Here is a 22,841-nt window from a genome sequence, read left to right as displayed (position 1 = left end):
GGCGGGCTGGATGCTCAGCAGAGCGTGCAAATAGGCAAAGTGAGGAGGACATTCAAGGGGGAGAAATACAGTAAAAAAATACAAAGGAGGGAAAACCACCTTATTTTCTAAGACTTTGGTTACACTGATTTTAACACATACCCCAGATCTACAAGCCTTGGCGCCATCCTCCACCTGTTATCAAGGCCGCCCTGGCGCACGGGGTCCCTCTCTACCTTCCTCTGCATCTTTACGTCCACCAATCGTTTCACAAGCTCTGACATCAAAGCACAGGAGTTCCAATCGATAGCCTGGTTCCCTTATTAAAATAAAAATTCTCACAAAATCATTAGCGGAATTTGTTTAAAAGAAGTAAACCTAAGAATTAATTTTTTATCAAGTATTTTCTTATGTCTCTAATTTCCCCAGGAAAGTATATAGCTTCTGTCAGGCATGAAAGTCGACAGAACTGACAGGTCAGTGGTTACTAGACATGTCCTGGAGTGGACAGTGCCCTCAGGTCACAGACCCTCACACGTTTTGGCAAATTTGTGTTGTGTTCACTCACAAATTCATGCAAACATTCACTCAGATGTGTACAGAGCACTAGACACGTGGCAGGTGCCCTTCTATCTGCTGGGGAATCCGCACACCAGGAGGGACCAGGGCTCTGCTCTCAAGGAGCTTTTTGTTTCAGTGCAGGAGACAGAGGGGAATAAGGAGACAGGGCAAAGAGCCATGAAGAGGGGGCACTGAGGCTGGAGGGGTCAGACCAGGGGAAGGGCTTACTTCTTGCGGTCCTTGTCCTTCCTCAGGTTGCTGCCTGGGGTCATAAAGGTCTGGTTCTGGTATATCTCAGAAGTAGCTTTCTTTTTGGAGAAAGCCATGATTTCTTCTTCCAGAAGTCTTCTCTTCTCTTCCAGCCTCAGCTTCTCCTCTTGGTGGACTCTTTTAAGGTGTTCAAACTTGGCCTGGAGCTGTGAAGCCAAGTGAGATTCCTGCTGAGGATGCTGTGTGGCAGCACACACCTGCGCCTCTTGGCGCTGCAGCCCTGCTCAGGCTGCCTGCACAGCAACCAGGCAGATGTTCACACATGGAACTGCTTTAACAGTAACTGACATGAGCTCCCATGCAAAAACGCACAAGCAAAACAAAAACAGCCTCACAAACCTCAGTTTTTTAAACATTTGACCTCTTCTTAGAGTTTCTCTTTAGTTGCTCTACACATTTTCACCAAAAAGCCTCTTCAAATAAAGTTTCTAAAACTGTTATTAATAAAAGTGTGGGACATAAATTAGAGAATCGAGTTTTCAGAAATAGGGGAAAAAGTCCATCTTTTCCAAATAAATTTACCATGTACTAGTGAAATAGCTGTTGGTTACACTGGTGAACCTGTGTGGAAAGCAGTGTCAGTTTAAATCAAGAACCTTACAAATCTGTAGTGTTTTTCCACAGTCATTCACCTTCTTGAAAATTAAATCAAACACTGTTGAAGATGTGTGTCACAGTCAGCTCTGTATCTGATTCAGCTGAGTGTGGATGGCGCAGTCTTGTGGACTTAGTAAGTGAAAACACCCACCTATAAATGGGCTTACGCAGCTCACTCCCCAGTGGTTTAAGGGTTAGCTGCCCTCACCGTAGTAGGATCTACACCATAATTGAGGGAAAAAAAACTTTGTCTCTAAGAGAAATAACACTTTAAAATTCATTTATGCTAAATATACTCGCATTCATTAAAATGAGTTTTGCCAAAGTTTAGAGATTTCAGATTTCCCTGGTTTAATTGTTGTTTATCTGAAAAAAAAATCTAGGGACTTTAGCAGGTTCCTTATGAATCAGCTGTGTGCCAAGAATACAAGCACAGCATCTAGAATCTGCATCAAAAAGTCACTTTTTTGGGGGGATTCCTGGGTCTGGTTTCATTTTCTATTATTATTTTTAGCTCTGGGCAGCAACCTAATGTGTATACAAAAAGTAGGACTTGGTTTATAGAAAAGATGGCATATGATCATTGAGGAAATACTTTGCTAAAAACTAGAGGCTGAGGGCAGAGACAGCAGAGAGCTACGCTGCTTCCTAATAAAATTCGATGTTCTGGATACAGAGCAGCTATCTACTGAGCCAGCAAACCTCACAGAAGAGTTTAGACAGAGACAGAATAGTGTTGAACAGGTGAGGTGAGGCCCAAAGACTCTTGTATTCCTGAGACTGTCACTTTCAGAGAGATCAGCACCTCAGCATCTGCATGTGCCTTTATATATATATATATTACATATAGCTAGGACATGGAAGCAACCTAGGTGTCCATCGGCAGATGAATGGATAATGAAGTTGTGGTACATATACACAATGGAATATTACTCAGCTATAAAAAAGAATGCATTTGAGTCAGTTCTAATGAGGTGGATGAAACTGGAGCCTATTATATAGAGTGAAGTAAGTTAGAAAGAGAAACAGATACTGTGTATTAACATATATGGAATTTAGAAGGTAACAATGATCCTATATGCAAGGCAGCAAGAGTCAAAGATGTAAAGAACAGATTTTTGGACTATGTGGGAGAAAGCAAGAGTGGGATGATTTGAGAGAATAGCATTGAAACATGTAAAATATGTAAAATAGACGACCAGTGCAAATTCAGTGCATGAAGCAGGGCATTCAAAGCTGGTGCTCTGGGACAACCCAGAGGGATAGGGTGGGGAAGGAGGGGGGTTCAGGACGGGGGGACACATGGGCACCCATGGCTGATTCATGTCAGTGTATGGCAAAAACCACCACAATATTGTAAAGTAATTATCCTTCAATTAAATTAATTTAAAAAGTTATAAAGAGTTGGTGGAGTGGCAGCTCTCTGAGCATGTGTGCACCCTCATGAATTGGGAAGAAGAGCAGAAGGGAGGGTAATGCTTGGAAAGGGAGGCTACAGGGCAGGTTTATTATATATTATGTGAGTAGAATCCAATCTCTGATTCCTTAAATGGAGGGTACATACTTTAAATATTCTGAAAAGCTGTAGAGTACTTCACATGTCATTCATGAGGTTGACGAGAAATTCCAGGAAAACTGTAAAGACAAAAATGGCCTAGAAAAGGGGGTAGGCAGAATCTGACAATTATTTACATTACATGGAGTTCACAGCTTTTGGCAGTGACAGTCCACTCCACATATATGAAGCACTGACTTGTGGTACCACTTTTCACTACAAGGCCTTTAATTCAGACACATTTTCAAATACTTGAAAAGTTAAAAGCAGGAGACCTTCTGTGCTGTTGAAACTACTCAATGATGTTCTGAAGCGTCTGTGGCCACATGGTACACTGCTGTCTCTTGTACAAAGGAGCTTCTGAGGACATCGTACATTCTGCTGTGCAGTGACCTTTTAAAGTATCTATTTTTAAAAGTGAATACCAGAAACAACATTCCTTTCTTGCCAGACTAGCCAGTGTCTTTGACCTGAGTTCTATACTTTGCTGGGGTCCCAGAAGTGTCTCTGAGAAGCACCCAGGACCGTGGCTCAGCCACACCTTGTATATATACTGCATATACTCACTCTGGACTCTCCAGGTCTGGGTTTTAGTGCAGCTGTACTTGTTTACTTCAAAGTATCTACAGTAATTGTGGAAACAGGAGAGGCATAAATATTAAGTGAACAATTAAGAAATAGACATGTGTGTGTGTTAGTTGCTAAGTGAAAAGTGAAATCGCTCAGTCGTGTACGACTCTTTGCGACCCCGTGGACTGTAGGCCACCAGGGTCCTCTGTCCATGGGATTCTCTAGGCAAGAATACTGAAGTGGGTTGTCATTTCCTTCTCCGGGGGATCTTCCTGGCCCAGGGATCGAACCTGGGTCACGAACATTGCAAGTGGATTTTTTACCATCTGAGCCACCAGGGAAGCCCCAATAGATAACTGGGTGTTTACAGTTAGAAGACAGTTTCCAGTGAGGCTCTGTGTGGTGGGGGCATGATGGCTGAGCCAACTGCCCAACCAGGAAAGATTATTCTCTGTGTTTGTGTGTGTTAGTCACTCAGTTGTGTCCAACTCTTTGCAACCCCATGGATTATAGCCTGCCAGGCTCCTCTGTCCATGGCTGGAGTGGGTTGCCATTCCCTTCTCCAGGGGATCTTCCCAACCCAGGAATCAAACCCAGGTCTCCTGTATTGCAGGTGAATTCTTTGCTGTCTGAGCCACCAGGGAAGCCTACTTAACATATAAAATTGGGAAGTACTAGCATTTGAATGGGAGAAGGCAATGGCAACCCACTCCAGTACTCTTCTTGCCTGGAAAACCCCATGGACGGAGGAGCCTGGTAGGCTGCAGTCCATGGGGTCTCGAAGAGTCAGACACGACTGAGTGACTTCACTTTCACTTTTCACTTTCATGCATTGGAGAAGGAAATGGCAACCCACTCCAGTATTCTTGCCTGGAGAATCCCAGGGACGGGGGAACCTGGTGGGCTGCCGTCTATGGGGTCGTACACAGTCAGATACGACTGAAGCAACTCAGCAGCAGCAGCAGCAGCATTTGAATGATGGTTATATACTTCACTTGGAGGATAAATATATACTGTACTTTTTCTTGTGGTGTAAGAAGGGCTATACGTCTAGAATGATGTGGATAGAGATGTAGAAAAGGTAACATTTAAACAGTGTCTTGACATGACATCTGTCCTGTGTATCCCCTGCTCTACCTATCCAATGTTCACCGCATCTTCAGCTAAGTCTATACTCCACATGAAAATCATCCTAATGTATGCTGCTGCTACTGCTAAGTCGCTTCAGTCGTGTCCGACTCTGTGTGACCCCATAGACAGCAGCGCATCAGGCTCCCCCGTCCCTGGGATTCTCCAGGCAAGAACACTGGAGTGGGTTGCCATTTCCTTCTCCAATGCATGAAAGTGAAAAGTGAAAGTGAAGTCACTCAGTCGTGTCTGACTCTTAGCGACCCCATGGAGCCTACCAGGCTCCTCCATCCATGGGGTTTTCCAGGCAAGAGTACTGGAGTGGGGTGCCATTGCCTTCTCCTCCTAATGTATACATAAGGTGAATTAGGAGGTATTTGTTTATAACCATATTGGCAAGGGTATTTTAATAACAGGGTCAGCTAATTCAGACTTAGATAATCCTGTGGGTTACCTGCCAGTGTCTTACTGATGAGCTAGCTTTGAATGTCCCAGTTTACCCCGTAGATACCTGGTTTACATCTGTTGTTCAATGTCATTACTAAAAAGCCACCTTTCTCTGCAAAACTGCACGAACACTGAGGATAAATTATATGGTCCTCCTTCATCTGAACTTCAATTGATGGTCCTTTTTTAAAATTTTTATTTATTTTTGGCTGTGCTGGGTCTTTCTTGCTGCATGAGCTTTTCTCTAGTTGCGAGCGGGGTCTGCTTTCTAGTTACACTGTGAGGACTTCTCACTGCAGTGACTTCTCTTGTTGCAGAGCATGGGCTCTAGAGCAGAGGCTCAAAAGTTGTGGCACAAGGGCTTAGTTGTTCCTCAGCACGTGGAAGCTTCCTGGATCAGGATTGGAACCCATGTTTCCTGCATTGGCAGATAGATTCTTTGTCCCTGAGCCACCAGGGAAGCTCACCTGATGGTTCTTGAGTGAATCATCACTCACATAACCGCTGATGACCCCAGACGCCCTTCTTCACCAGACCTGACTCTATAAAGTATAGATGATAACCTACGAGCTTTGCAGGATGAAACTGGTCATGAGGGAACTTATTAATATTATTGTAATATGAATAAAACAGGTCCCTAATCTACTATTTGTAAGCTTACATAATTATAAGTTGTCACTCTTGTGACAACTTTAAACTCATAACTTCATCATTAATACAATACAGTGTTTGAATCATTAAAAAAAAATCTACAAAGCACCTAGTGACAAATAATACTTCTTTTTCTTTCAACCATTTGGTCACCCTGAATTTTCAATTTACTTTTAAGTAATACACATTTGAGCAAAATTGTGCTTAGTTGCTCAGTCATGTCCAAATCTTTGCGACCCCATGAACTGTAGCCCGCCAGGCTCCTCTGTCCATGGGGATTCTAGGTAAGAATACTGGAGTGGGTTGCCATGCCCTCCTCCAGGGGATCTTCCCCACCCAGGGATAGAATCAGTGTCTCCTGCATTGGCAGGCATATTCTTTACCATCTGACCCACCAGGGAAGCCCTTTATTATGTGTAACTCATGGATAATTATTGAATAATTAACAGATGTTTTGAAGAAATTAGTGAAGTGAAAGTCTGTCAGCTGTATCTGACTCTGCGACCCCAAGGACTGTAGCCTGGCAGGGTACTCTGTCCATGGGGATTCTCCAGGCATAAATACTGGAGTGGGTTGCCATGCCCTCCTCCAGGGGATCTTCCCAACCCACGGATTGAACCCAAGTCTCCTGTATTGTAGGCAGATTCTTTACCATCTGAGCCACCAGGGAAGCCCAAATATTCTTATGGGGGTTTTTAAAAATTAAAATTCAACTGTAAACCACTTCTACATCTTCTCCTTGGAGAAACTGAGAACCATGATACATGAGAGAGAAACTCTTACAAGAGAAGTGTATGCTAATCAGAAGAAAAGCCAGCACAGTTTCCTACTCATCACAGTCTTCCTCAATGTTTGTATTTCAAAATAACTTCAAGCTAGGCACTGTTCTCGAATAAGAGACGACACAAAACAGAACACTAAATGCAATATTAGACCTAAGATTGAATTCTGGTTCAAAAACAAAAAATCACCAAATAGAAAGGAATAACAAAAGATAATCTTGGGATGACTGGAGAAATTTGATTATGAACTGATGATCAGGTTAGATTGTGGCATTGCTATTACTGTTCTTAGGTGTAATACTGGTACCATGGTTATGGAGGAGAAGGCACCTGAGCTTCAGGAATGCATGACATGCCTTTGATGTTTACACCAGCCTTCAGGCAGCCAGGAAAACATACACTCTAAAGATGGTGATATGTCCATTCTAAATCTAGGTGTGGGGATGGACATGGGTACCCTGTACTTTCACTTTCCCATTGTCTGAACTTTTTGAAAATAAAGATCAAATTATAGACAAGATATATTTATACATTATTAAATTTATAAAACCACTTACTATTGGGTTTATTTAAATAGCAAGTACTATCAGAGTATTTTAAATAATAGGTTTGTATAGTTAAATTAAGCTTCCGAGGTGGCATTAGCGATAACCTGCCTGCCAGTGCAGGAAAAGCAAGAGATGGTCGGGAAGATCCCCTGGAGAAGGGCATGGCAGCCAACTCCAGTATTGCCTGGAGAATCCCACGGACAGAGGAGCCTGTTGGGCAATAGTCCATGGAGTTGCAAAGAGTTGATCATGACTGAAATGACTGAGCATGCATGCATGTTCTCATGGATAATTTGATTACAAATAACTCTGCATTCAGATGGGTATATCTTTCCTTTTCTCTTTTGCCTTTTGCTTTTCTTCTTTACTCAGCTATTTGTAAGACCTCCTTAGACAATCATTTTGCCCATCTGAATGCAGAGTTCCAAAGAATAGCAAGGAGAGATAAGAAAGTCTTCCTAAGTGAACAGTGCAAACAAACAGAGGAAAACAATAGAATGGGAAAAACTAGAGATCTCTTCAAGAAAATTAGAGATACCAAAGGAACATTTCATGCAAAGATGCACACAATAAAGGACAGAAACGGTATGAACCTAATAGAAGCAGAAGATACTAAGTGGTGACAAGAATACACAAAAGAACTACACAAAAAAGATCTTATGACCCAGATAACCACGATGGATGGAGTGATCACTTGCCTAGAGCCAGACATCCTGGAATGTGAAGTCAAGTGGGCCTTAGGAAGCATCACTACGAACAAAGCTAGTGGAGGTGATGGAATTCCAGTTGAGCTATTTCAGATCCTAAAAGATAATGCTGTTAAGTGCTCCATTCAATATGTCAGCAGATTTGGAAAACTCAGCAGTGACCACAGGACTGGAAAAGGTCAGTTTTCATTCCAAGCCCAAAAAAAAAGCAATGCCAAAGAATGTTCAAACTACCGCACAATTGTAGTCATCTTTCACACTAGCAAAGGTAATGCTCAAAATTCTCCAAGTCAGGCTTCAACAGTATGTGAACCTTGAACTTTCAGATGTTCAAGCTGGATTTAGAAAAGGCAGAGGAACTAGAGATCAAATTGCCAACATCTGGTGGATTATAGAAAAAGCAAGAGAATTTCAGAAAAACATCTGCTTCATTGACTACACTAAAGCCTTTGACTGTGTGGATCACAACAAACTGGAAAATTCTTAAAGAGATGAGAATAGCAGACTACCTTGCCTGACTCCTGAGAAACCTGTATGCAGGTCAAGAAGCAACAATTAGAACAGGACATGGAACAAGAGACTGGTTTCAGACTGGGAAAGGAGTACATCAAGGCTGTATATTGTCACCCTGCTTATTTAACTTCTGTGCAGAGTACATCATGTGAAATGCTGGGCTGGATGAAGCAAGGCTGGAATCAAGATTGCTGGGAGAAGTATCAATAACCTCAGATATGCAGATGATACCACCGTTATGGCAGGAAGTGAAAAACTAAAGAGCCTCTTGATGAAAGAGGAGAGTGAAAAAGTTGGTTTGAAACTTTTTTAAGTTTTCTTAAAACTTCAGAAAACTAAGATCATGGCATATAGTCCCATCACTTTGTGGCAAATAGATGGGAAAACAATGGAAACAGTGACAGACCTCATTTTCTTTGGCTCCAAAATCATTGCAGATGATGACTGCAGCCGTGAAATGAAAAGATGCTTGTTTCTTGGAAGAAAAGCTATGACCAACCTAGATAGCATATTAAAAAGCAGAGACATTACTTTGCCAACAAAGGTCCGTATGGTCAGAGCTATGGTTTTTCCAGTAGTCATGGATGGATATGAGAGTTGGACCATAAAGAAGGCTGAGGGCCGAAGGATTGATGCTTTTGAACTGTGGTGTTGCAGAAGACTCTAGAGAGTCCCTTGGACTGCAAGGAGATAAAACCAGTCAATACTAAAAGAAATCAATCCTGAGTATTCATTGGAAGGACTGATGCTGAAGCTCCAATACTTTGGCCACCTGATGTGAAGAGTTGACTCACTGGAAAAGACCCTGATGCTGGGAAAGACTGAAGGCAGGAGGAGAAGGGGACGACAGTATGAGATTGTTAGATGGCATCACTGACTCAATGAACAGAAGTTTGAGCAAGCTCTGGAAGATGGTGAAGGACAGGGAAGCCTGCTGTGCTGTAGTCCATAGGCTCTCAAAGAGTTGGACATGACTGAGTGACTGAACAAGAACAACAAATAACTCTTCAGGACCTCTCATATTAGCAAGTTCATTTGTATTAACATTCCTGTCTTCTCTCAGAAATTTTTTTTTGCAGCTCTTCCTTTTTGATCCTCAGCTTAACTTAGAATCCATTTACTTAGATGCAGCCATTGCAGTTAAGTCTACAGAAGATACCTTAACTCAAGTAAAGGTAAAATTTATCCTTGAAGAACCACAAGCAAACAAAACTAAAGAGAACCAAACAAAATTCTTTGCAGATAATTCTGTGCCAAGGCCACCCAAAGGCCACCTGGACCACCCACCTCCCCCAGGAAGCCTGACTTCACACTCAACAGCTCTGAGCCACCCACTTCCAGCAAACAACAGTGTGAGTGACTCTCAAAACTCAAAAGGGCTTATCAAACCTTAGCTAAAGCATCTCTGCCTCCTAGTTAAGATAGTTGAAACCCTTCTTGATAATGTAGTCCTCTACCAGCACTCAATACACCACTTCTAATCAAAGACACTTTGTTCACAAAGGCAAAATTTTTTGTTTTCAGCCTGTGATTTTTTTTTTTTTGGTAAAATTCTGCATCCAAAGACTACATGTTAGAATAGCTACTCTTAAAGAACAGCTCATCTTCAAAACCACCTGTTAATTCTTGAGATAGACCCCCAGGTTAATAGGACACCCCAAATAGAAATCACAGCAAATAGCACACTTGCCTCTCTCTCAGCTTCTTTCAGGATGGCTTCTTTCTCCTTCACGCGCTGCACAAATAGCTGCTTCATCTCTTCTTCCTTCCTCTGGCGCTCACCATAGAACTCGTGTCTCTTGGCTTCGTAGGTCTCCTGAAGACTGAAAAGTTATTTGTGTTACTCTCATGTTAGCAACGGAGAAGGCAATGGCACCCCACTCCAGTACTCTTGCCTGGAAAATCCCATGGGTGGAGGAGCCTGGTAGGCTGCAGTCCATGGGGTCGCAAAGAGTCGGACACGACTGAGCGACTTCACTTTCACTTTTCACTTTCATGCATTGGAGAAGGAAATGGCAACCCACTCCAGTGTTCTTGCCTGGAGAATCCCAGGGACGGCAGAGCCTGGTGGGCTGCTGTCTATGGGGTCGCACAGAGTCGGACATGACTGAAGCGACTTAGCAGCAGCAGCAGCATGTTAGCAAGATGACGTAGAAACCTGCAAACATTCAAACTTCCAGGTTAGGCCTCGTGACTGTCACCGCGTGTGTGCCTCCAGGGAGCCACAGGCAGGGAGAGCCCACCTCCTTCAGGGACCGCGGGTCTGTCTGTGGGTCCCTGCTGTGCCAGCACTCCCAAAAGTGCTCGTTTCACCCCACACGGGTTCCTCCATCCACTTCTCTGGACTCCTCCCCTCTATTCGTCACTACGTCTGATCACCAGGGTCTGGGAGTTCAGCCTGGGACCCCAACATCATCTCAGTCCAGGCTTATTTTGATTTCTACAGACACACTGTTCAGCCCAACTTGGTCTTTGAGCTTTTCTGCCTTCACTGTTTTAATAATCTAATTGAGCTCTAAGATTTGAGTTCATCTTTCTTTCATTTTGTTCTTCCTGCCACTCCTCAGATTTTTCCACCAAAAACACAGATCTCTTTTATCTTTTCCTTCTGCATTAGTTATATTATCTTCAAAACGAGAGCACTTTAGAAACTGCAGAATCCTGCAAACAGACCTCTCCTCCTCAGGTTTCAGGCACACATCTCTTGCTCCAGCCACTGCCTGCTACCCTTGCCCTCACTCTGCCCTACAAGTCCTATCCCTCCAGGAATCCGCTTCTAGTCTCCCTGGGTGGAATCCCCTGTTCCCTCCACACACTTCCATGGCTCTTTGTTTATACTTCTTCCTGGGCATTCCCACCCCAACTGCATCTCTCTTCCACCAGCTCAGCATCTTTGTAATCCAGCTGTCCAGCAGAGCTCTCTGACACTACGGTTTCTTCATAAATGTTCATCTAATGACAGAGACTGCAGGGAAGTAGGGCCAGTGTAGCCCACAGAGCAGGGACTTCCTGGAACTCCATGGCAAGCGCCTCTCTTGCCTGTGAAATTTCAGAGGAACCACAGACCTCCCCACATGCAGAAGCGCTGAGCCCTTCCACCGCAGCTCACTGAGAGAACGTCCCAATGTTTAACAGGGAATACAATAAACTGACTTTAACAGGTGTGTCATGATTAGAAATTTCTACTGCTTATGAAAATACTTTATAGCTAAGTAGATTTAAAATGTGATAAAATTTAGGAATTTTACTAATCTTGTCTAACCAGAGAAATAAATCTTTTATGGATAGAACTGTATACCTTTAAGGAAAATTGGTCAGTTTTCATTCCAATTCCAAAGAAAGGCAAAGCCAAAGAATGTTCAAACTACTGCACAATTGCAGTCATCTCACACGCTAGCAAAGTAATGCTCAAAATTCTCCAAGCCAGGCTTCAACATTACATGAACTGTGAACTTCCAGATGTTCAAGCTGGATTTAGAAAAGGCAGAGGAACCAGAGATCAAATTGCCAACATCTGCTGGATCATCAAAAAAGCAAGAGAGTTCCAGAAAAACATACTTCTGCTTTATTGATTATGTCGAAGCCTTTGACTGTGTGGATCACAACAAACTGTGGAAAATTCTTCAAGAGATGGGAATACCAGACCACCAGACTTGCCTCCTGAGAAATCTGTATGCAGGTCAAGAAGCAACAGTTAGTATTGGACATGGAACAATGGACTGTTTCCAGATTGGGAAAGGAGTATGTCAAGGCTGTACTGTCACCCTGCTTATTTAACTTATATGCAGAGTACATCATGTAAAATGCGGGGCTAGATGAAGCACAAGCTGAAATCAAGATTTCTGGGAGAAATATCAATAACCTCAGATATGCAGATGACATCACCTTTATGGCAGAAAGTGAAGAAGAACTAAAGAGCCTCTTGATGAAAGTGAAAGAAGAGAGTGAAAAAGTTGGCTTAAAACTCAACATTAAGAAAACTAAGATCATGGCATACAGTCCCATCACTTCATGGCAAACAGATGAGGAAACAATGGAAACAGTGAAAACTTTATTTTGGCAGGCTCCAGAACCACTGCAGGTGGTGACTGCAGCCATGAAATTAAAAGACGCTTGCTCCTTGGAAGAAAAGCTATGGCCAGCATAGATAGCATATTAAAAAGCAGAGACATTACTTTGTCAACAAAGGCCCATCTAGTCAAAGCTATGGTTTTTCCAGTAGTCATGTATGGATGTGAGAGTTGAACTATAAAGAAAGCTGAGTGCCGAAGAATGGATGCTTTTGAACTGTGGTGTTGGAGAAGGCTCTTGAGAGTCCCTTGGACTGCAAGGAGATCAGTCCTGGGTGTTCATTGGAAGGACTGATGCTGAAACGGAAACTCCAGTACTCTGGCCACATGATGAGAAGAACTGACTCATTGGAAAAGACCCTGATGCTGGGAAAGACTGAAGGCAGGAGGAGAAGGGGATGACAGAGGATGATATGGTTGGACAGCATCACTGACTCAATGGACATGAGTTTGAGCAAGGTCTGGGAGTTGGTGATGGACAGGGAAGCCTGGTGTGTTGCAGTCCATGGGGTCACAAAGAGTTAGACACGACTGAGTAGCTGAACTGAACTGAAGGAAAATCAGAGTAAGAAATGTTACACATTAGTTCTTACAGCTGAGCATGAGTGTGTGGTACTTACACCATGTGTTCCAAGGAGCAACAATCCTATACATTGTCTTTAGGAGCAAAGTTTATAAATATACACAGTGTTCTCGATGATCACATTAATGCCTCTGATCTCAAGGAGGCATCTTATTTCTTATGAGGTTTTTTTTTTTGTTTTATTTTTTCTGTGTTTGTTTTGGTCTTGTTTTAAAGAAGGCTCTAAATCAGTCATGCCACCTTCACTCACATTTCAGTGGTCCTACACTGGACTGATAGCTTTTAAAGACATAACTTGGTTTAAATAATGTATCTAAATCATGTCAAATCTAACTTTTAAAATGTTCTCAGAAATTTATTTACACAAGCCCTTGAGTTGTTTAGGAGGAAAGTCAAGCCACTTGACAAAGAGAAAAGACCAGACACTTAATAGCTGTGGCACCCTATTCCAGTACTCCTGCCTGGAAAATCCCATGGACGGAGGAGCCTGCTAGGCAGCAGTCCATGGGGTTGCAAAGAGTCGGACACGACTGAGCGACTTCACTTTCACTTTTCACTTTCATGCATTGGAGAAGGAAATGGCAACCCACTCCAGTGTTCTTGCCTGGAGAATCCCAGGGATGGCGGAGCCTGGTGGGCTGCTGTCTATGGGGTCGCACAGAGTCGGACACGACTGAAGCGACTTAGCAGCAGCAGCAGGGACTGGTCTGGACTCTCACTAATCCCTGTGGCACCTTGAAGAACAGGCACCAACACTGTCCTGCAGGGTTAGTGTGCTGACGCTCAGAGTGAGGTCATCTGCCCAGAGGGACAGAGTTAGCAAGGACAGAACTGGAGCTGGAACCTGGTCAGACGTGCTCCAAAGCCCACATTCATAACCCCGATAAATCCTGCCTAAAATGATGCCTCAGCAGAAGGTAAAGGGAAGCACTGCTCTGATGTGCTCTCCATCTGTCACACGTGCCCACCGTGACATGGAAGCTTACAGAGCCAACTGTAAGGACCCTCTCTTGGGACCTCATCCGTGAGCTTAGGGTCCAGCTCTCCCAGGACTGCTGAGCGCCCCCACTTCTGCTGTAGGCCAAACACAGAAAGGGAACTACTTCTTGAGAGTTCCAAAGAAACAAAGTGTATGACACAGAAATTTTTCCAGACACTTAAGGAACTCTAAAATACCACACAAATCGACCTTCCAAACTCTAGAGCAATGATGATCAACAAGACTGTTATGTTAATCTAAAGTAGCTTAGGGATTTGAGGTTTATAAAAGCATGTTTTATGTAGTTTAAATAATTAAAGATCAGTTAATTAAGACCTTAAGGGTACACACAATGCCATTACCTGAACCTCATGAAAAGCACGAGATTGGCGTGGGTAGACTGGGACATGAATCACAACTCCGCACAACCAGTCAGTGAAAGGAAATGAAGATGCTGCAGGGAGGAAGCGGGGTCTTAAAGAGAAGAGGTCATCCAGACAGGCTTATTTTTCTAGTTGATACAATATCGAGGGACAGATTTTACATGCCAAGCAAATTATAGTGACTGCTGTTGAACACACACGAAGTAAATGGGAAGATTCCCCAAAAGACGGAATATAAGTTCTTGAAACCACACTCCTGAAACCTTCCTAAGACCCCAGACTAGAAAGAATGACAGAAGTTTTATCGAACAGTGTATCCACAAATGAGAAAGCATGAAGAGGAGAGATACTGTGCATGCCTGGCCCAGGGAATCTTGTCTCGTTAGGACTTGCAGGCCAGGGCAGGGTAGAGGCCCACCAGCTCCTGGGCAGCAGGCAGGCACCCCCATCCCCGAGTGGAGTCCTTATCCTTCCTGCTTCTGCCATCCATCCTCTTTCAGCAGCCTGTAGCCACTGCTCCTACCCTCTCACCTACCATCCACTGAAGAGCCTCCTTTCCCATTCTCCACCTGTCCAGTGGACAATGCTTCCCAAACTGAAGAAATACTAAAAGAATGGCTGTTCACCTTGCCTGCCCACCACCTGTCTCCAGTTGTATTGCTATTCTACTTCTCCCCACAGGAGGCGTCTTGGTGGGACAGCCAGTCAGGCTCACGCCCACCCTGCCAAGACATGGGCACACGTCCTAAGTTGGGCCCATAAGACATCTCACTGTCCTGGAAGAAAGACTGGAAATGGTCTGTTCATCCTTCCACTCCAACAGTAGAATGAAACTGCTGGTTTTCTCCCTTCGAACCTGCAAGCCCTGGCCAGCACCGTAATCATGACTGACATGGCCTGCTCTTCTGAGAATGGCAAAGGAAGCGAATGGACTATATTGCACTGCTGTACAGCGACAGCACAACCCAGTCCCCCTCAACATGGCCCACCTCTCCCTTCCTGAGTCCCATTAAGTTCACCTTCCAGTTCCCCTGGAAGGGTAAACACGCATCTGACCATCCCCCTGCCACCACCACTGCCAAGCCCCTGTGTTTGTGCTTGGATGCCCATAGCAGCCTCCCGCCTGGGTCTCCTCATGCCCAGCTTCTGCTCATCATAACAGGGCAGGAGCGTCCTCCTCCCGCCCCACTCTGGGGCCCTCCACAGGCAGGGTCTCTCTATCCCATGGTGCACATCTACCCACTGACCAGCAGGACATACCTGACAAAGGGCTGGATGCGGATTTTAACTTAAATGTGATTCTTAGATTCCATATCCAGAAATTCCGAGCCTGTATTTCTACATCACCCACAGGTGACTGATAACCGATCTATCCCTCTTCTCACTCATGCACACAGAGACCCCTGTGTAACCTCAGACTTGGAAGAATGAGAAATGAAGCCTCCTCTGGGAAACACTAGGGATGCCAGTGCTGGACAGTTTCTCTTCAGCAGAGAAAATCACTTTACTAGAACCAGTCTGTTATAGCACGCCCAAAATTGGTGAGGAGGGTGAGCTATATAGAATTCTTAGTTTATTACGCTGCCAGAGCTAAAACACTCATTAATCTGTAGAATGGAAAAGTGTTTAGCCTCACCTGATATTAAACCTTCCCAAAGGTCACGTGCAGTGGCAGCTGGCTCTAGGGCTCCCCCCTCTCATGGTGTTTGCTCTGGTGCAGACAGGACACCACGGAGGGGCTGCAGAGTCAGAATGAGATGCCGAGGAACCCTTGGTCCCATAGCAGATTTAAAACAGTGCTGGTCCTGAGCAGAATTGTTTAGGAATGTGACATAAAAATAAACCTGATTTAGCACGTTTGCATAGTTTAATTTTAAAAAAAGACCTCAGGAGTGTATCAGCATATAAAATAATAAAAGAAGTTCCAACAACACTTCATGCTCTAACCACTGAGCAAGTTATAGTTCCTGTAACTTATGGTAATATCTTTAGTCTAATCTCTGACTCCCCACAAAAATGTTCATGCTTCCTTTATAAGAAATTTTCCTACATTTAGTCATTCCAGAACTTCCATCAGGATGAGAGACAACAGCTTCATAGTTTTATTTAATGATTTCATCTTCCAACTTTTTAAATAATAATATACTTTCATTTTTTTCATATAAATACAAAATTAAAATCAAATAATGAGAGTTTTTTCCTTTGGTTTCTATTTCAGCAGGTACTGGAATCCTGAGATTCTACCTTGTGTTCTTCCTTCTACGTAACTCCCTGAGTCGGATGAGGACTTGGAGACCTCCAAGAGCAAGAAGCCTTCCAGTGATTCAAGCAGCACAGAAACCGTGATAATAAATCATTATTAAGTGGTCTTTCATGGTGTGGGAGATTCTCCCGTCATCCTGGACAGATAAAGAGGTACCATCCTCCCTGCCACCCACTCCTCCATTGGCTGGCTGCTCACCTGAGTGGCTGGTTCTCTGGGCCCACATCCGTGAAGCCCATCTCCTCCAGCTTGCGGCGCCGGTACAGCTCATAATGCCTCGTGTGGGTCTGGTCTCGAAGATCCTCCATATTTGTACAAATGAGCATCTCCCGGAGCTTGACAAAGTCGCAGTGGTTTTCATTCTCCACTAGCCAGAGAGAGAGAAAATACCAATAGTGACTTTCAGTCCTGACACACAATTGGTATTTGTTGAATGGATGAGTAAATGAAAACACATTTGAAATAAGCAACAGCGAAATGATCAGTCTGACGAACAGCTATGGCTGTTTCACCCAAGTAGCCAAGGAAGCACTTCTTGTATCACACACACCAAATTACAGGCAGTGCTCATTAACAGACCAGAGCGCTGGCTTAAATTTGGTAGCCAAGGGAAACAGGAAAGAAATATATTCTATCTGGTACTGTATGCTCCACTAATTTCACTAATATTTTGTTACCAGTTTATAAACCATCCTTAGGACATTTCACGTACCACCTGAGAAGAATATATAACATTTTTTCACTAAAACTTCAAGGTGGTAAATTCTGCACACTCAACAACACCATCTGTGCCTGCTGTGATTATCAAATCCTTGTACAACCACTATGCCACATTTGTGGTCCTGAGTCAGGTACCTAATTGTGACCAATAGTTGTAAATACAATTATCTTTATATTTTCTAAACATTAAAAATGTTAAGTTTTGTAAATATTTTCCACTAATTAAAAAATTTGTCAATTAAAAAAACAGCACTGAGAAACCATTATCAGCAGGGGTAGTCTATTTCCCCATTAGTTAGTACCATGAGTGAATGAACCAGACAGTTAATTTCATACTCATTGCAATGTTAGATACATGCTAAAAATCTTCATTTGGCTGACTGTTTGGGAAATAGTTGGCAATACTTTTATAAGTAAAAATATATAAATTTATAAGGTTTATTGTGTTCCAGAATTAACTAGTAATTAATTTATGTACTATGTTTAAACAATACTATTTACACTCAAATTCTGTTCAAAGTACCCAACTAGTGGTTCCTACCTTCTGAGTGTCTTAGCACACCTTGACAGGTAACTAACTGGTCTAACACAAGAAGTGGGGAGGCTCTATTTGGCTCTGCAGACGTGGCTAAAACAGAACACAGCCAGCCCTTCTGACAGCTAGTCAGAACCCAAAATAAGCATTGCCTCCGAGGATGCACTAAATGCAGCTTTTAGACTGTCAGGCAAGCACACATGTCCTCGTAGATCTCCTTTACCTTGTACGACGCCCCAGGGATACTGGCGAGCTTTGACCATCTTGTTTCCAACTTTCACTTCATCCATACTTCCCACCACAGCAAATGGCAGGTGTCCCTGCAAAGGAGCCAGCATATCAATCACATCTCATACCAATGGCAGCAGAGAAAAGGACATTTACTAAATGACAAGTGTGTTAAAGTCAAATGGTCTGCTATGCCTTAGCTTTTAAAACCTGCCCTGTGAATATATGCCAGCTGTTCTATGGTCATCCTCAGGCCCTACAGAGAAAAGTAGTTACTGAGACTGCCCCACATGCATTCCAACTTTGCTATAAGAATACAAAAAAAAAAAGAATTCTAGCACAGGTATCATTTACCTCATGGTCTTGGATATAAAAGACTGTTGAAGAAATCACATACACATCATATAACTAAAGTATATAACTATATTTAGGGTATACATACATACATAACACCAATATCAAGTAGTATTTAAGTCCCAAACTATGCTAACTACAAATGTTACAGAAATGTAGAGGAGGGAGAGATCTCTGTGGCAGGAAGACACAACCAAGCTGGAGACAGAGCAAGCAGAATAGAAGAAATAGCACAGCAAGAGGAAGATTGTGAAAAAAGACACAGTGGCTGTATTTAATGGCAGTGAGGAGACTGTCCTGTCAGACACTGAGGATTAATTTAGGGGAAAATCTAATGTAAACGGTATTATGTTTAATATTTAATGATTGACTGTGTAATCTCTTAATTGTTACCCTCTGAAAATGTATTCCAGGTGGGCACACACACACAAAATCAGATATAAAGAGTTTAACACACAGGAATTATCACTTCCTTTACATAAGTCAGCTTTTTATATATTTAGTTTAAGTATCTTAATATGGACAAAGTGTGAAAAAATCAGAAAAGGAATAGAGGAGAAATGGAATGAACAGGTACTGAATGTCACTGCCAACCAGTGAACAAAGCTGTCTCCTTTGTTTTAAAAACATTTACCTGTTTTATAGGTAAGTTAACAGTCGCAGGAAAATGGGGAGCCCCATTTTATAGATAAGTTAACAGTCTCAGGGAGGTTAGGAAGTTCCACAAGAACTCCAAAACCTTTGATCTGTCAAAATCCAACCAAGTATTTAAGAAATTTGGTAGCCTGAAGTAACACAAAGGACTTAGTCATTTTTAATCATACTGTTATGTATAATTAAAATATATACTAAATATATTCTATATTAAAACACAAAAGTTATGTGAATGTTTCACATGTACTTGTGATACTGTAAGGGAGGAGCTTAAATACCAGATTAGAAAGCTCCCTGTAAAGTCTCTCAAGAGGGAGGCTGTGCCGTCTTCTCCTGTCCTTAAGACAGGACAGAAAGGACTCTTACTAAGGAAATAAAAAATGGTTCCACAGAAGGAGAATCCCAGTCTCACAAACGTATCACTTCATTTAGGTGAAAGTAGGGAGGGAAGAAAAATGCTCACAAATGTAGTAGCAATGTCACTTTTTTTGTATATAAAACAGAATTATTCAATTAAGAGCTTACATTCATTGAAGCATTGATCTTAGCAATAGTTTCATCATCTGTTGGGAATTGGTATATCTGAACACCATTGCTGACCAGTTCACTCATGAGCTTGATCTTAAACTTCTGTAATTCAGTTTTAGAAATGGCATCTGCTTTGGCAATCACTGGTATAATGTTCACCTATTAAGAATAAAGAAAAACAAAATCTTATGATTCGAGGGTTTATTTTTTAATAACAAAGTTTCTGAATTCAAAACCACTCAAGCTCTGACAGATTTCCTTAGGACAGGCAAACTATGGTCCACTCATTGCCTGTTTACATAGGTAAAGAGTTCCTGAAACACGGCCAAGCCCACTCATTACACATCATGTATTTCCTGTGATCACTTTCATTCTGTAACAGCAGAAGTGAGCAGTTGCACCAGAGGCCCATGACCTGTGAAGCCTGAAGTATGTACTACCTGGCCCTTCAAGGGAAAAGCTTGAAGGCTCCTGATGTAGAAATCACTGCTTCATTCTTACCAGACAGCCCTACACAGCCATTCCTGCAAATGCTGGCCTGGTAATAACTGCTTTTCAGAAGCAGAGCTCTTACAAAGTTCATCCTGCATCTGAAGTCAGGTTCAGAAATCTCACATTTCCCCCTCTGTCTCTTACAATTCTATCATACACAAAATAAGTAGAATGTAAGAGAGGAGCTGAAATCACCTGCATAATTCACTAAGAATTTTTATCTGTTAATAATCTCAGCACTAAGTAATTTGGTGACTGATTTCAGCAGACCTATGGGTCAGGCCACAGGCCTCCTCTGCCTTCACTGAAGCAAGCCCCTCTTCCCAGTGAATGCATCTGATCAGACCCCACTGTCAGAATCTTACCCACATGTCGACAGAGGGAAATTTTATGGATACCAACTAAAAACATTCACGACTCGAATTAGTTTTTCAGCATTATTTAAAAGTCCTGTCACTGGCCAGAGTGGAAGAGATGCAGGGACATGAAGACTAGTTCTGTGAGATGTTTAAAAAATATTTATTTATTTGGCTGTGCTGGGTCCGAGTTGTGGAGTGTGGGATCTTCAGTCTTCATTGTGGCATGCAGGATCTAGTTCCCTGACCAGGGATTGAACCTGGGCCTCCTGCATTGGTAGCCACTGGACCACCAGGGAAGTCCCAGTTCTGTAAGATTAATGTATCAACAAAGGAGTGATGTCACCACAGATTAAAGGGTTTGTAGGCTTTTCGTTATTTATTAGCTTGTTTTTAGTGAAAAACTTCAGGCTGAGTAGTCACATGTGTCAAAAGAGTGAACTGTCGGTATAATTTTCAGAGTAGAAATGAAAACTAAAATAATTCTTTTTCTATTCTTAAACATCCTTTTCTTCTCCAGCTTCACGTTGATTTACAGTGTGTACATTTGGATTTATTAGTCTTAAATATGTTCCAAAGGGGATAAAGATTTTTCCAACTAACCATGAAATAAACTTTCCAGCAATTTTGGGTAAACGCCTTTCAAGATAAGTTAGTCAAAGTATATAAAAATTTGATGCCAAGTTCTTGATTTCAGTATCATATATACTTAGATATTCAGTAAACTATGCCAAGTTATACTTCTAATTGATTCCAGGATCAATAGCAGAAGCACCCCAGTGTATGTAGCTGACATTAAGCTTTCTCATTGTAGTATGAAAACCTGACTGATATTTGACTGCTGAGGCATCTGTTTCAGATATCCATTAGAATAAACAGCCAGCACCTGAGGACACAGCTACTGGCTGCCATCAGGTAAGGAACAGGTCACCCTCCTGGAGGACTCCTTTCAGAAAGTCTAGGTGACCCACCTCTCCCTTCAGGCCCCAGGTCCCACGGGGGTGCTTTAAAGTCACCCACAAAGAGGGAACTGGAGAAGCCCGAGATGCCCCACCCTCAGACCCTGATAGAGGCTGATCCCTCTCTCCCTTTTCCCTCCCATCCTCTTCCCCCTGCACCTGCTGCGCTGTGTACCCTCAGATCCTGTAGGAACAACCCTTGATCCTCAGAGTCCCCCAGTGCTTGTTGCTGAGGTGCCGCCTGGGATTCTAAGAACCACGAGGGCTGGCCCAGTGTCCCTGGAGGTGGGAGAGTGTGTGAGGGCCCACTATGAGTAAATGCAGGTGTGGAGCACTTCACATTCCCAGCCACGCTCATCACCATCAGCTGAAGGACATGACACAGGCTGAAAGCAGATGTCCCCGCGGATGGGGTCATATCACCAGCTGCACAGGTAATTCCCCATGTAGAGCAGTGGAGTCATCTTTTAAGAACAAGATGCACTATCGATTTAATCACCCTCAGACTTCTTTCAGAGGTAGATAGTTTTGATTTTAAAAGTGAAGAAACTGAAGCTCAGAGTGGTGGAAACTTGCCAAGAACACAGGGCGATCAAGTAGCAGAGGAGCCCTGAAAGTCACCCCACAACTCCACACAGACCTCAGCCTGGAGCTCTATCTGCCTGAGATGAAGCTGCCCACTCCTGCATTCATGTCCCTTTAGTAAGGGTGGATTTCCACACATCAGACTCAATTGTGAAGATAACTGGCTGAATGGTTACAATATCCCATCAGGTGAACAGACTCTCACTCCAGCTCCTCCAGGTTTGTCTCAGCCAGGGGACCACAGTGCTGGTCTCTGTGCTGAAATGCCCACCACCTGCCTCCCACACTGACTCCTGTACAGAAGGCAGCCCTGGTAGACCCCATGCTCTCCCAGTGCCAGCTCACAGGCTGCTCAGCCAGGTCAGAGGTCACAGGGGAACCCTGGAGACCTTTTTAGTGTGAGCGTGTAGTCTTTATCCTTTAAACAAAAAAACCTGAAGTGAGTTAATTTCTGGATACTACTACTTACAGCTCCCTGAATTTATATATAGCTCATTGGCTCAGAAATTAAAAATAGGTTTTCTGGATACAGTTCAAATTAAAATTAATTTACTGCATGAGACTTTAGACCTTAATCTTCATCAGTGAGCTTCTTATCATTTAATAGCGTCATAAAGTAAAATTAGTGTCAAATAAATTCTATAGTTAAATGAAAATGAATACACATATTCTGACATGCAATTTAATCACTAAAAAAGGACTGAAATTTTATGTTAACACTTTTTCTTTGTATCTCATCTTCCAAACTGAATTTCTCTGTAAAATATCCTAAAATTGAAACTTGCTAAATGTTTTAAAAATATACAGAATGAGATAGTTAAGATATATGCACATATCATAAATA

The 22,841-nt window shown here is 42.8% G+C and overlaps 1 protein-coding gene and 1 long non-coding RNA gene across 8 annotated transcripts in view; one reads left to right on the top strand and one right to left on the bottom strand.

Moving 5' to 3' along the window:
• LOC109566111 (uncharacterized) overlaps positions 1-22,692 on the top strand; it is a 37,444-nt gene extending 14,752 nt beyond the window's left edge. The window contains exons 3-4 of one of the 2 annotated variants that reach the window (XR_011569269.1): positions 16,542-16,738; positions 21,313-22,692. This is a non-coding gene — a long non-coding RNA (uncharacterized lncRNA). Of the gene's footprint in view, positions 1-16,541; positions 16,739-21,267 lie in introns of both variants that reach the window. The other variant, XR_002181752.2, reaches the window with a different exon arrangement.
• The window catches only part of SEPTIN10 (septin 10), a 50,336-nt gene that overhangs the window by 2,633 nt on the left and 24,862 nt on the right, over positions 1-22,841 (bottom strand). For 4 of the 6 annotated variants that reach the window (XM_070798745.1, XM_070798741.1, XM_070798742.1 and 1 more), the window contains 6 exons: positions 19,603-19,764; positions 18,065-18,161; positions 16,785-16,953; positions 9,999-10,131; positions 769-956; positions 142-298 (listed from right to left, as the gene is read on the bottom strand). In XM_070798745.1, the coding sequence (XP_070654846.1) occupies positions 181-298; positions 769-956; positions 9,999-10,131; positions 16,785-16,953; positions 18,065-18,161; positions 19,603-19,764 (867 nt within the window). In that variant the 3' untranslated portion in view covers positions 142-180. The remainder of the gene's footprint in view (positions 1-141; positions 299-768; positions 957-9,998; positions 10,132-16,784; positions 16,954-18,064; positions 18,162-19,602; positions 19,765-22,841) is intronic. The other 2 variants (XM_070798743.1, XM_070798746.1) reach the window with 1 other exon arrangement.

This window comes from Bos indicus, chromosome 11 (assembly GCF_029378745.1).
Source record: "Bos indicus isolate NIAB-ARS_2022 breed Sahiwal x Tharparkar chromosome 11, NIAB-ARS_B.indTharparkar_mat_pri_1.0, whole genome shotgun sequence".
NCBI lineage: Eukaryota > Metazoa > Chordata > Mammalia > Artiodactyla > Bovidae > Bos > Bos indicus.
This window is presented reverse-complemented; position numbering and strand designations above follow the sequence as displayed.